Here is a 14,878-nt window from a genome sequence, read left to right as displayed (position 1 = left end):
TTCTGCTTTCTGTTCTCCCTGAACTGTTTCAGTCAAAGCAGGATAGGTGAAATTGGTATCAGAAAAGGATCTAGCAGCTTTTATTTCCTGTCACTGTTTTTTCATACTCTTTGAAGTGTCAGCTCCTTGCTGAGAGGGCTTAAATAAGGGCTTTGATATGAGAACTCAAGTTCAATTAATGACCTCTAGTGTCCTGGAACCTAGGTGTTCTTCTAACTGCATCAGATAAAATCATGAGTCTCTTTAAACTCTAGAAGACCTGACTTTTTTAATATAGAAATTCTAACGACTTGATATTTCTCATTTAGGTGCCATATGAAACACTGAACAAACGGTTTCGAGCTGCACAGAAAAACATTGATCGAGAGACTAGCCACGTTACAATGGTTGTGGCAGAGCTGGAGAAGACACTGAGCAGTTGTCCTGCTGTGGATTCAGTTGTTAGTCTCCTGGATGGAGTAGTTGAAAAACTCAGTGTTCTGAAACGAAAGGTAAGTGGTGTTCTACCTTGTGATTGCTTTGTCTTTACAAAGTTAACATGAGTAGTGTTCTGCAATGCTGTTTCCTTGAAATTTCTTTTCAAGATACAGGTATTACTGGCACTGTAAAGAAAGGCCTTAGAATACACAGCAAAGCAGCAAAACTTACTGTATCTTGCCTCACTGTGCTTATGAAATGTGACTTGGTGTTCCATGACCGTGTATAACAAACCTCTGAGAGGCAAAATTAATATGTACTAATAGTTCTGAAAAGGAATATATCTACCCACAGAAAAGAAATAGTAGCAAAATGAATTGATCTGTGTTGATTCCTGCTTGTCTAAAAGAAAGGTTTGTGCAGTTGCATTAATTGATCACTTGAGGAATGAAAACGGGTAGAAGGTGAGTCTGAAAAATGTTTAAACTCCGGAGCGGGAGTAGTTGTATGCATTGATGAGGCTTCTTTGCAGAAGAAACTGTGAGCTATCCTGGATTGTTACTTGAACATTTTTTATAAATACTAAACTTGCAGGTTATAAGGTTCCTAGGGAATATGACTAAAAGCATTTTAAACAAACTTTAGCAGGATAACCTGCTTCTAGCTGTTAAGCTTGAACACTTGTATGAAATACAGGAAAACTTTCATGCTTTTACAACATCTTTTCTAAGAACGAGTTAAAAACATCGACTATATAGTATAAGCCATCGTTATTTTGGATGGGAATATTACTCATCCTGAGACTCATCAGAACATTTACTTGAAACAGATCTTGCAGAAAAATGAAAATAGCGCTCTCGCCTGGCTTTAGAGCAGTGCTTCTCCAAAAATAAACAAATGGTAGCAGAGTCATCTCATTAAAACTTAAATGAAATAACCAACAGATATAAATCTTTAGACTATATTAAGTGAAGCATCAAAATACCTTGGAGGTTCGTAACATGAAAATAACACTGTCGTGTATGTTGATTTGGGGTTTTCTGCTTCAACAGGTTAGCTAGGTGCTGAAAAGCTGTTCTGCAAAAGACTTCATAAATCTAATTGCTGTTTTCATCTTTCGTTTGTGAGACTTAAAGAGGTCTTGAAGGATATGTTTTCTTCACTTCTCTGTTACTTAAAGAAATTACTGCTGTTTCTGAAAGGTGCTAGATTTTGCTTGTAGGTGTGTAGTAATGATGTAGAGGAGTAATTTATTTACTTGTTGAATCTTTGCTGACTGTGGGAGTGTGTCTGAAGGCATTGCTGAATATTTTGGGTGCAAGGATGTATTTTAATGTAATTGCTCATTTGTTTTTGACTGCCTGAAAGACTGTGGGGAATCTTACAGCTGCTCAGACAGAACAAAAGGGAAAAAAAAAACCTGTTTAACAGTAAAAGTGAAATACAAAGGTCTTGGGTTTTGCTCCAAACCCTCAACTCCATCTGTCTTCTCTGTAATCTCTGCCTTGAGCAAAATGATTGCTTTCTTTAGGGCCTTTGGGCCCATGTGGGATCTCTGTTTCCTTCTGTGTTTAGACAAGGATGTGATGAACTGCTGAGATGGCCATAATAGAGTTAGATGGTTCTTTTATTTAACACCTTACTCGTAAAAAAGAGCTTTTCAACACAGCAGGTTTCTTTGGGTTCTGAAAATGATTCTGAGGAAGCCTAGAACTCTGTTTTCTCTTTTGTATCCTGTTTAATAGGCTTTTTCCCTCAAGTTCTATTAATGTCCAGTAGGGCCAGTCTGGATAGGCTTGCTTCGGAGGGTTTTGAAAAGGGTCTGTACCCTTTGTGAATGCGCTAGAAGGATCAAAAAAAGAGCAAGAGCTGTAGAAGTCCAGATACAAAACCATATAAGGAGAGCCCTTTGGAATGAGAAGGACCTCAACCTTTGTGTATGGCTGCCTTGAGTTCTCCTAGTTGTATTCAGAATAGTTCTGGAGGTTGCCTTCACATCTGATAATACTGCAGAAATCTAACAAGTGAAAGCGAGTTTTGGCTTCACTTAGTGTTTGCTTGCTGAATAAGACTCGGTTTATAACTTAAAATACCGATCTCCAAACCATATGTTACAAAATAAAGCTAAATTCGGTAATAGAAGTAACTCAGACTTCGGTACTAAAAATAACTCAGGCTATATATGTTTACATGAATTTTAGTAAAAGACTGTCTTGTATAGTGACTAGGGTTTTAGGTACTTGAATTTGGTATCAAGGGCCAGATCACAGGCTTAATTGGGGCAAATGCTTGATAGGCTTTTCGTTTACAAGTTTTCATTTATTTCACTTTCCTTTTCAAATATTGATCTTTCCAGAAGTCATCTGTAAATGAGCATGCGTGGTAAAAGAATTAGAACCAACCTGTGCTTCCAGAGCTGGAGCTGTTATTTGAGGATGATACTGTAGTCTGAATAGCTTGAGTACTGGGAAGGTAGCTGTGCCAGCATGGAGCGCAAAGTGGGCTGTGCCAAAAGCCAGCCAGGTTATTTGGTCTGTGCTTGGTTGGCAAGCTGTGCAGTTATTCAAATGCAAGCCAGCGAGTTTAAGTCACCACAAGTAAGGCAACCCAACCTGAAACTGCATCACTATTGATACATGGCAGATGGAAAGGTACTAAGCCTCCCTCATTTTCTGATTTGCTTTTACCTTAGCAAGCATATAGAAGTACTGCAAGCTTTCTTGTGTTCTGTAGCCTGGCATGACCCACGATAGTCACGTGCTGTACACTGAGTCAGCGAGCTTTGAATTATGATATGTCTGTAATAAAATTGCCTGATAAAATTTGCAGCAGAACTAATCAACTACATAACTTTGAGGTTGAAGGAAAGAAAGTGTGACCTGAGTGTGTGTTTTTAATTAAAAAAATGTTGTGGAGATACTTTGGGGGGTGTGTTTTGTGCTGGGCATGCCAGTATGTTGGTTTAAAATAAAAGTCATTCTGTTTTCTCTGGACAAATTTATTTTCCTAAGTAAGGGTCTTAACAGTAGACACATGTTTCCAGAGTAGCAAAGGTAAGTAAAGTAATACCAGTTTAACAAAGCTGATAACTTTTGAAAAACTAGTGTAAGATCCTTAAATTAGAGGTGTCAAGAGGCCAAATGTTTATATAATTTTCGTTATTGCATGACTGATTAAAATGGCTCCAGTGTATTAGAAGTAATGTGAGTTTTCTCTGCATCGCTCCTCAGTAGAACTAATTCAGTAGGACAGCTGCTTGAGGAAGGAGCCATGCATAGTTTAGAGGTGGAAATTAATGATTTTCAACTGTTTGTACCAGATGACTGCAAACCTTTACAAGGTTCTTCACAGACTATTACAGCAGTTGCTGCTGTAGTTGCTAGGTTGCTGTTTTCAGACTAACTACACACTACGCAGAAAAATTAATATAATGTCAGATGTCAAAACGTATCTATATGCAAGAATCTCAGAACTGGACCAGCCATGCTGAAACTGATGTACTGCCATAGGAAATCTCTTTCGAAATGAAAGAAACGCTATTGGGAGTAACTGTATAATATGTAAAGAATGCTTACAAAAAAATCTTACTGTATTTTGCTTTAAAACAAACTGAAAAATGTATAGCTCTTACTTGTTCCTGTTAATTTTTACTTTTTAGGCAGTTGAATCAATCCAGGCTGAAGATGAAAGTGCAAAACTCTGCAAACGTAGGATTGAACATCTGAAAGAACATAGTAGTGACCAGCCAGCTGCTGCAAACATGTGGAAGAAGAAACGTATGGATCGTATGATGGTGGAACATCTTTTACGCTGTGGCTACTACAATACAGCTGTAAAACTAGCAAGACAAAGTGGTATTGAGGTTGGTAGCAATGTGCACTAACTTACTCACAAAATGGTAGTAAAGAGGAAGTTGGCAAATAGGAATAGCTGCTCTAGCCCTGTAGCAGCTATTTTTATGTATTAGTGTGCCCTTATTACTGATGTTTATCTGTTAATCTTTAGGCCTGAGTTTGTTCCCCTTACTTAACGTAAGTTATATTTTAATGTATTAAATAAGTCAAAACTGAAGGCATAACTTCAAGTCACAAATTAAATGTGTTTGGATAAACACTTTGCCCTATTAGAACTTAGAATAATTCTCAAATGTCATACTGAATTTTTTGTTAGAGGCCTTTAGGGTGCTGATTAAGCAGTTGATTGAGCTTCCCATCTGTCTAGGCACACTTAGATGATACATGTAGGTGACCAGACTGAGCAGAATGGCATATGCTATAACTGTTTTATTGTATCATCCTAGTTTTTAATGCATCAAGAGGAGAGCTGGCTTATACTTTGGAAAATAAATCTTGTTACAATTTGGGGGTTTTAGTAGGCAGTATATCTTGCATTGTCCATAGAAACTGTTTGCTGTTTCGCGTACTTCACTGTTTACCAGTCTGTAGTTGTCACTTTCCTTTTCACTGGTTATCTGGTTGGTTTTGCTTCCATCTCATAATTGCTGATGAAGTGTTGTGCACCTTGGTATAGCTTCTTTATGCAGACCAATGAATCCACACTGTGGTCCTCTGACAGCCACAAAGACATTAAAACTGATTCTTTAAGAATTTCCTGTTTATTTAGAGAAGTTACTTTAGGTAGCATTTGCTGTTTGATCCTCAGTAATTCTTGAATTTTAAGTTCTTTTGATATTCCTGATTCCAGAAGGTGTGCAACTCTTCTTGTTAAAATCTCTTTCCTATAAAGATGCTGAGGCTTTAGTTGTATAATGTAGCAGAAATAGCGTGGCCAGCAGGAGTAGGGAAGTGAAAGTGCCCCTGTACTCGGCACTGTTGAGGCTGGGCTGCAGCTTGAATCCTGTGTTCAGTGTTGGGCCCCTCACTACAAGAAGGATGCTGAGGTCCTGGAGCGTGTCCAGAGAAGGGCAATGAAGCTGGTGAGGGGTCTGGAGCACAAGTCTTCTGAGGAGTGGCTGAGGGAAGTGGGGTTGTTTAGTCTGGAGAAGAGGAGGCTGAGGGGAGACCTTATCGCTCTCTACAACTACCTGAAAGGGGGTTGTGGTGAGGTGGGGGTTGGCCTCTTCTCCCAAGTAACCAGCGATAGGACAAGAGGAAATGGCCTCAAGTTGCGCCAGGGGAGGTTTAGATTGGATATTAGGAAAAATTTCTTCACTGAGAGGGTGGTCAGGCATTGGAACAGGCTGCCCAGGGAGGGGGTGGAGTCGCCATCTCTGGAAGTGTTCAAAAAACGTGTGGATGTGGCGCTTCAGGACATGGGCTAGGGGACATGGTGGCGCTGGATTAATGGTTGGACTTGATGGTCTTGAAGGGCCTTTCCAACCTTAGTGATTCTGTGATTCTATGAATGTGACTTATGTACTTTGCCTTCTTAGGTGACGTAGTTAGCACATCTCTTTGAGCTAGTTGAGGGGAAGAGATTTTTGTTACTGGTTTCAAATTACAGCATACATACATGTTCTTTGCCTTCTACAAGGAGCGTATCTGCCACATGTCTTTCTTACTCCTTGGTGCCTTACCAGTCTGATTCTCTTCAACAAGCAACGATTTCAGTAAATACCAAAAAGAAAACAGCAAGTAGAGGTTGAATGGAAAGGAGAGGGGAAGCAGTTTACAAACTATTAATAGGAAATAGTCCTGAAGAAATTCACTGAAGAGGGTGCTACGCCTCACTAAAGATAACCCATGCATGTGAGTCAAAAACCAAGACAATTATTCTGGGATAATTGCAGCTGAATGGTCAGCAGCTCTTCCACTTCTGGTGGATGTTTCCCTCTTCCTGCTGAATCATCATGTTACTGTACCTACTAGGTCTGCTGAAGAAGCACTATGGAAATATTTTCACATTTATAGCAAGTTCTATTATGCCTGATTAAGTAATGCTCAGCTTTGGTTTAGACATGAGCGTGGAAGTCTGTCATGATACACTGCAAGACCATGTGATACAAAGCATTGCACTTGTGAAGCCTTAAAGCTTTTCATTCTGTTTGCTGAATGGAAACTTTTGTCTTCAGAAAAAAAGTTTTAAGTAAGCTTATTTAACTTCTGCCTTCAAGCCTAAGTATTTTTATTTGCATAACATCAAAGTAACTTCACTAACACAGAACTTAGTTGCACATGTTGAATTCACTGAGGCCATATTTCTTCTAGTTTGCTAAAATTAGGTATGTTACTCAACACTAAAGTTTTCATTTTGGCTAAATGAAGATAGGCTCTGACATTGTACTCAGTCTTTATTACTGTATGGTGGTACTCATTGTAAACAGCATTTACAACGGTAACTTACTGAGACTTGATCATTATACAGAATTTGTGGTTTTGCTGGTTTAATATGACAACTCCTGTGTTTCTTTTTGTTCCTTTCTTGCTGGAGGATGAGAGCATTGAAATGTTCTCTAATGCTTAGTAATGTAACTTTGCTGCAGAGATGACAAAATGTCATGGTATTCTTCTCTCATCCAAAGTAATCTTTCTTTTTACTGTAGTCTCAACTGTAATTTTGATAAATGTCTCCACCGCTGCAGGGTTCAGAAGCACATTGCTGTATAGTGAACATGGTCATATCACTTACCTGATGATTTATTTCTTTATCAAGACAATATTGTTACTACTGGGTAGGCACTATACCCTAAGCAGGAACCTGAAAAAAGGTGGGGGTTTTACTTAGTTTGTCTACCAGCCTCACCTCTGGCAGGTGGACAAGTTGAGCGTGTCCCAGCAATGCACTCTTGTGGCAAAGAAGATTCAAGAGCACTCTTGGTTGCTTTGGGATGAGCATCACCCCAGGGCAGGGAAAGGGTGGTGATCCAGCCCCTCTGCTCAACATTGGTTAGACCCACGTGAAGTGCTGTATCTAGTTTTGGGTTCCCCAGCAGACACACTGGGGTGTGGAGTGTCCCTGTACTTGGAGATACTCAAACCCAGATTGGACTGGGAAAGGTCCCGAGTAGCCTGTTGTAGATGACCCTGCTTTGAGCAAGGGACCTCCAGAGGTCCCAATCTCAACCATTCTGTGATTCTGTTTCTAGGATTGCAGGCCAAATGGCTAAAAGTGCCCTCTGCCACTATTTGAAAAGGCCGCAGGAAACTTCTCCTTCCATTTCAGCTGTAGCTTGTGGATCTGAGGTTAAGCATCTTTCAGTAGCTGTTAGACCAGTCTTGGGAGCATGTCTCAGCCTGCTTGTTTTAAGTTCCTTACGTGGCTTCTGAATGCTAAGAGACCTGCAGAGCTGCTAAGGTACTTCACGGGTAGAAACAGTTTAGAAAGCATTCTGCTTCAGTGACCACAAGCAAACCATTAAATCATTCATATGTTTTCCAGTAATACACAACATACAGTTTGCTCAAAGATTGACTATGTCCTATAGTGTCCAATACTTACATTACTGATGGGCTGTGACAAATTCTATCCTGCTTTCTAAATTAACTACCTTCATAGGAATGATATTCTTGAATTCTTGTCATGGAAGATAAGCACTTAAAAGCCGTGGTTATAAACTAGGAAGCAAACAGCTATGAAAAGAAATGCTGGATGTGAAAAATTATAGGGAAGTTTAAATCTTGGGGTTACAAACTACTAACTCAAGTTAGCAATAACTTCTGGTATGTGGTATAATATAAAGCATAATGTTATATGGCAACATAAGAACTAAACCACAAATGTGTAATGTGTGTGATATGGCTTTAAAGAAAAGTAATGCTGCTTGGGAAAGTAAATCAAAATGTGAGTAATATTAAAATAAGAGCTGACAGTCAAGGACAGAATGGCCATGTTTGTGCCAAAGTAAATATGGGGTGGAGGGGATTCTATTGTGGGCTTTTTTCCTGATGTCTTTTGGCTCTCTGATGTTGTGAAAAACAGTTTGGGTTGCAGATCCAAACTAGATGTTAAGTTTTTGTTACAAATGTTTTTGTATGTTTTGCATACAAATTAAGCTCATCAGTATTGGCTCGTTACACTTAATAATGATCTTATTTTGACTCTATTACGACCTTGGAGTGCAACACCAATATAAAAATGCATATTTTCATCTGCAGATTCATATATTCAGCTATCTGGCAGGGTTGTCTGTTAACTTGAACTTTGCTATTCCATGTTCTGCTACATTAAATACTATCTTGTTTCTATGCCATTAGTTGATAGGCAAATCTAGTTTTGGAAATGTGGTGTTCCAATAGGAAGTTGGTTGCTGTTTGTAGATAAGTTTTGTAATTAGGTTAAGTATGTAGTGCTTTGTTTGCTGTTCTTAGGGGTGGTGGTTTTTTAATTTCATGCTTTTTCTAGTCCCTTCTTTGGCTGGGAAGAAAAAAAAAAAAAAACAAACAAAAAAACATGTAAAGTGTCCTTGTGTTCTTTGCTTAAATATGTAATAGCCGTAGTGATTTTTGCCTACGTGATTGAAAACAAACCCAGATTCTGAAGCTGCCAGTCTCTTACATGCTATTCTCTTTCTGTCTTTTCTTAGTTTATTTTAGTAAAAGAATGTGTCCTTGCCTTAATGTCCATACTGTACAAAAGTTGTACAAGTGGTAATGTTTTTTTCTGTGAAGGTTAGCATAAATTTAAACCAGCTTTCTGCATGTTAGGACAGGGAGCAAATGATTTAGAAATCTATAAATCACTGAGGGACAGAAGAACTACTGCACCCCTGGGCAGGGTGAGCAGTGGCACTGCAAGGTTGCAGGTATAGGAATGCTTGAGTTGAAATAACTCTCTTAAATAGCTTAAAACTGGTTAATTTCACCTTGCATCATGGATTATGCAAATTAGTGTTTTTAGGTCAGTAATTAAGTAGGTGCATCATCCTTCAAAGATACTTAGCTAGCTATTTGCATTAATACCACAGTGTGCTCCTCACTTTTGAGAATTGTGAGGGGAAAAATGTGAGTATTCCATTGATTTCAAAAGTTTTGTTTAGACACATGACTCTTCTAAACCTTGTCCTGTATTAGAAGGGCTTCTTAACACTTCAGTATTAAAAAAATTGACAGCATTCCTAAAAAGATAAGTGTTCTTGAAGTAGGAGTTCAGATATTCAGTTTTTGTCAATGGTTTCCTTCTTGAGCAGAACTTTTCAATCTGTGTTAACTGTTAATTCCTGGAGAATATCAAAACAGGGCAGATATTGCAGAGCCATTCTGAAAATATTCCATTATCTTTCAAAATGCTATAGTAAATATATTTTTAAAAAATAAATTTTGATTAGTATAACTGAAAGGAATAGTAGTCACTGAAAAAATCTGATTATCCTCTGTCTCCTCTCTCTCCAATTTGGTCCAGTTCTTCCTCTCTTCTGCATAAACACAGCTTCAGTTTTCATAACTTGGAAACCATTTTGAACAGATTAGCTGAACTGAGTATTTGGAAAGACACCTGCAACAAGTTCAGGTGTGTTTCACAGTCTTAATTTTGTTATGGAAAGTCATGAAATCTTCTTTGATGTCCTTTGGAATAAGACAAATTTGAATTCTTCCAAATCAAGCTGCATGGCTTTTAACCAAGTACCTCATCTCTTCTTCATACTGTTCTACGTCACTGTTGCTTTTTTCAACCCCAAAGCCAAAGATTCTTTCCTTGCTTTATAAAAGTATTCCTCAACAGTGTGAAATGAATCCTTCAGCTGAGACCTCAGTGGAAGACTGATGAATGATTTGTCTGTTACGGGGCAAAATCTTACTGAAGCTACCATTTTTGAAGTAATCGTTTCCCTGAATAACTGTTCCTACTTGATGACTCTCTCAAAAAAAGAGAGATGGAAAATGACCTCACTACAAGAAGGATGTTGAGGTGCTGGAGCGTGTCCAGAGAAGGGCAACGAAGCTGGTGAGGGGGCTGGAGCACAAGTCTTCTGAGGAGTGGCTGAGGGAACTGGGGTTGTTTAGTCTGGAGAAGAGGAGGCTGAGGGGAGACCTTATCGCTCTCTACAACTACCTGAAAGGGGGTTGTGGTGAGGTGGGTGTTGGTCTCTTCTCCCAAGTAACCAGCGATAGGACAAGAGGAAATGGCCTCAAGTTGCGCCAGGGGAGGTTTAGATTCGATATTAGGAAAAATTTCTTCACTGAGAGATGGTCAGGCATTGGAACAGGCTGCCCAGAGAGGTGGCGGAGTCGCCATCTCTGGAAGTGTTCAAGAAACGTGTGGATGGGGCGCTTCAGGACATGGTTTAGGGGACATGGTGGCGCTGGATTAATGGTTGGACTTGATGATCTTGAAGGTCCTTTCCTGATGATTTAAGCATCACAAACAGGAACAGCATTAAGTCTTAACTCAAAAAGTGAATGAAAAATGCTCACCAAGAGTACTATTCTGTTCAAAATGTAATAGGCTTAGGTTTGCTTAGGTCTCTCTGAAGCTCACCTCCTGGTTGTTGACGGAGGAGAGCAGATATTGAACTCAGAGCTGCTTGGATTTTTAAGGAAAGTTCCATATTTAAGAAGCTGATTGTCTGCCTATCCCACTGGACAAGTTTCTTACACCTATGTAGCTGGTATTCTTGTTCTGAGGGATGTGCAGGATAAAGACATTCTGTAGTTGGTGAATGTCTACAGCTGAAGGCACACATCAGGAGGAATGAGCAGATAAGATCACTTCTGTGTTTCTGCAGAGTGATCTGTGCTCCACTGAGTCTTTTAAAGTTGCCAGAGCTGCATTCTGCTCTGTGAATGAAGAGGACTATCACCATAGCATACTAATAGTAGTGTATATAGCGGGAGTGAAAGCTTACGTTTAGAGGGAAACTTAGAAATCTAGGAAACATAAAATCTGAGAGTGAAACATAAATCTAGACTTAAATCTGAAATAGTCATAACAAATAAGCTACACAATACAGTTCAGGAGCATTGGATCAGTAAACTTTTAATACTTGAGCAGGATGGATGTCAGTAATACATGATTGCTTCAGTAACGTTTAGAAAAACTTGCGTGAAGGAAGCCATATAATCTTAAAGTTAAAAGCTGAGTAAGTACTTCTCTTAACAATCATACCAGCATACCCTTAGAAATCTTCCTTGTTAAGACTTGTAGTCTAAGAATGGCTTGTAGGCAAACACACAACTATGTATTCAATTAATTCATCAAAACAAGTTTATATTCATAATACTTCAATTTTAAATGGGTAAATAATATTCAGCATGATGATTGAATGTATTTGCTTCACTGTCATGCAGAGCGTAGACAAGCTGATTTTCTAAATGCCAGCTGAATGGCAAAAGGTGTCTTTTGTCTGGAGCTATTTGTGTCCATTTCCTATGACTTGCTGTTCCCACAGTAGAGATGTTTGAGAAAGCTACATGTGACAGAGCTCCTAAACTGGCATGACTTATTTAAAGGTGCCAGGATGTTAACTTGTGCCGTTTTGAGTTACCTTACAGTACTAGGCTGTAGATGAGCAACTTGGAAACTCCTTTAAAGATGTTTTGGTTGTTCGTAGTGTACGCATGGCAACTTTGACTAGATTGGTATAATGAATGTCTGGGTGTGTTCATCTGAACTTCAAAGTGCTGTAATTCCTGAACAGCCTTACATCTGCAGTTTGTCTCAAGCATCTTTAGGAATTATAATTATGTAAACATGAAATAGTAAAGATCGATGCAGAATAACAAAACTTTCTCATTACAAATCATTTCGTGCTTCAAAAGCCAGCAACATGAAGTGTGCTGTGATGTTGAATGTCTCTTTTTTCCAGTCCTTTTAGACAAAATGGGTTACCTGCAGTGTATAACAACAGAGCTAATTTATTACAAAATACTTAATCTGGAAGGCTAGTCATTCCAGAAAGATTCTTGAATTGAAACTTTATCTAAAGGGAGAATGGTGGTGTCACCTGTAGATTGCCTAGATATTGAAGAGGTTTGGTTTCAGTTATGCCTCTGAGATTTTTCTTACTGTATGTTCTTCCTGCCAGACATTCCTTCAAAGTGTAAATGTTACTTTACATTTAACACTTCGTCTTATTACTGTGCTAGATGACAGAAGTTCACTTTTTTGTGAATATGTGCAGCTGCTAATACAGACTGATCCTGCTTGGACAAAAGCTGCAGGGCTCATGGTCAAGTGGCAAAGGATTAGTTGTCTTTTCTCTACTAGAAGAGGCTAGAAGAAAAAATGGCCAAGGTAGAGTGAAGACCAGAGACTTTCTTTTCCCTGCCCAATGATACATCTTAAGCTCTAGAGGCTTTGTCGCATTACTCTAGCGTAGACATTTATTATGGTGTTTAGCATGATATAATGTACTGCTGGATGAGGTGCAACCATTTGCTGAGTTACAAAAATTGCTGAGGCAGGAGTAGAGCATGTATTGGGAAAACAGCTTGCTAATAACCAACCTAAGTGCTAGCTACAACTGTGAGGCTCTACCGAAGTGGCTTATGTGTCTGAGCAAAAGTAGGCAGATGAAACATTTCTCTTTATTTGGTTCTGCAGCAGTCAGTACCAGAATGTGTATAGTTTTGGTGACCACATCTTAGGAAAGGTGTTAGAAAAATTGGAGGGAGATAACTGGAAAATGTGAGGGGGTGAGTGCTTTTGCTAGGTATGAGAGCAAAAATCATATGCCAAGGAACTTCATAATCTAGGAGGAAACAGTACACAGAATCAGAAGTCAGAAAACTTAAAAGTTTGAAATCAGACACCAGATTAGAACATGATTCAGTCACTAGAACCAACTACCAAAAGAAGTACCAGCATCTACTAATGTTAAAGACAATAATCTTCAAGTCAATGTAAGTTACTGGGGTTTTTCAAAAATAACCAGGTAAAATTAAAAGGTCTGTGCTATACAGAGGTCATGGAAGATCCTCTTATGCGAAAACTCGACTGTACAGCATGCGATACTCTGTTTACTTTGTAGACAAAAACTTTTCTGGCTCTTCTGTTGATGAATCTGTGGTTTGGCTGTCTTTGCTCTTCTCTAACAACTAGCTCTGCAGCTGGCTTTTGAGTAGGACATTCCATCAATTACTCTGTTTATTTTCTCTGTAATCCTGTTAATGTGTGTAGCATTATAACACTTAATAGTAGCTTCAGACAATGAACTTCAGACAACATCATTGTATGAGCAGAGAGTAAGGAGAGGCCTCTTAACGTTATTTTAACTGACCTTCAGTAACTGCGATGTTGCTGTATTGTCAGGACCTATGCCATTATTTTATTAATAATCTGTGTTTCCCTTCGATCTCTGTATAGTTCGTACATCTGCTGCATTCACTCTGAAGGATCTTGTAACCAGCAACTTTTTACTCCTCCCCTTGTACAGGGGCAGAAGAATTGATGGCAGGGGGAAAGGTCTCTCTGTCTTACTGACATCAAAACCTATTGCCCTGTCCCACTTTTCACCTGCACCTTGCTCTTTCTCTCGTACATGTTTCCAAGTAGGCAGTGTTACTGTAGTGTGTTCTAGTCGTCCTGCTCCTGCAGACTGATGGGTTTTTCACTGTTTGTCCACTGCAGAAATGTGCTAACCTCTTTCTTCCTCCCCAGATGGTCCTGTTTGTCTACCTTGCGTCTGACTTCTTCCCAAGTTGTGTAAGGATAAGCATGGCATCTAGATGATCCCTGGGCTTGCTGTGTATTCATCACAGAGGAAACTTTAACAAACTAATATATTATAATATAGAAGGCTAGTTTGACCTTTTTGTTTATAACTGTTCATTATTGCCCTTCAGTTTCAGTTCTATAGTTGTGTCCTAAATTATATTGAAGGTTGGGTTGCAAATTGAGGGTATGTAGTTCAGTATGTGAGTAGTCATTGAAAACTTAATATAGCTTTTTTTAAAGGTGGTGTTTTAGAGTGGTCTAAGTGTTTATTGTATTTCATATACAAGTAGTTTAAATAAACACTTAACGTACTATTGAATGCTGAAGTGCATCAGCAAAGCCTTTTTTAATATGCAGGTAGTGCTCGTATGCATGTAATATGTATAGATAGTCAATCTTATTACAATTGTCATTGGTACCTACTCTTGGCAAGAGCCACTGATACCTTGAGGCATACTGGCCTATTTTCAATTTCATATTGATGCCAGTAAGCAATTAAAAAGAAACACTTTGCCTGTTTAAAAAATACGTAAACAGCATCCCATGATATTATGAATCCCCTATTTTTACAACAGCCTATTTTATGACTGTTGGGGCTTTCTGCCAAGGAAGGTTTCCTCTCTATAAAATGCTACTTCTTTCCACCTGAATCGTATCTTTTTTTAATCTTGTCATTCTTTTTGGATGAATCATCTTGTTTTGAGGATAGCTCATGGGGGATTTGAAAATACCAATTATTGCTTGTTGTAGTACTTGTTTCTGTTTGAATCTTCTTAACAAGGCTCAAAACCACATTTCACATGTGAAATATTCTGGATTTTATTTTAATGCGTAAATGTTCATGTGACTTATAAGGGATTTTATCATGCATTCCTTCTGATAGCTTTCCAGACTTGTGGCTGGAGATGTC

At 38.8% G+C, this 14,878-nt stretch overlaps 1 protein-coding gene across 3 annotated transcripts in view; it reads left to right on the top strand.

The window, feature by feature from the left end:
* Positions 1 to 300: 300 nt before the first annotated feature.
* The window catches only part of MAEA (macrophage erythroblast attacher), a 36,656-nt gene continuing 22,078 nt past the window's right edge, over positions 301 to 14,878 (top strand). The window contains exons 1-2 of one of the 3 annotated variants that reach the window (XM_010282264.1): positions 301 to 491; positions 4,076 to 4,279. In XM_010282264.1, the coding sequence (XP_010280566.1) occupies positions 384 to 491; positions 4,076 to 4,279 (312 nt within the window). In that variant the 5' untranslated portion in view covers positions 301 to 383. The remainder of the gene's footprint in view (positions 492 to 4,075; positions 4,280 to 14,878) is intronic. The other 2 variants (XM_010282265.1, XM_010282266.1) reach the window with 2 other exon arrangements.

This window comes from Phaethon lepturus, unplaced genomic scaffold (genome assembly GCF_000687285.1).
Source record: "Phaethon lepturus isolate BGI_N335 unplaced genomic scaffold, ASM68728v1 scaffold3932, whole genome shotgun sequence".
NCBI classification, from domain to species: domain Eukaryota; kingdom Metazoa; phylum Chordata; class Aves; order Phaethontiformes; family Phaethontidae; genus Phaethon; species Phaethon lepturus.
Note: the sequence above shows the minus strand (reverse complement) of the source record. Positions and strands in the feature narration are given on the sequence as shown.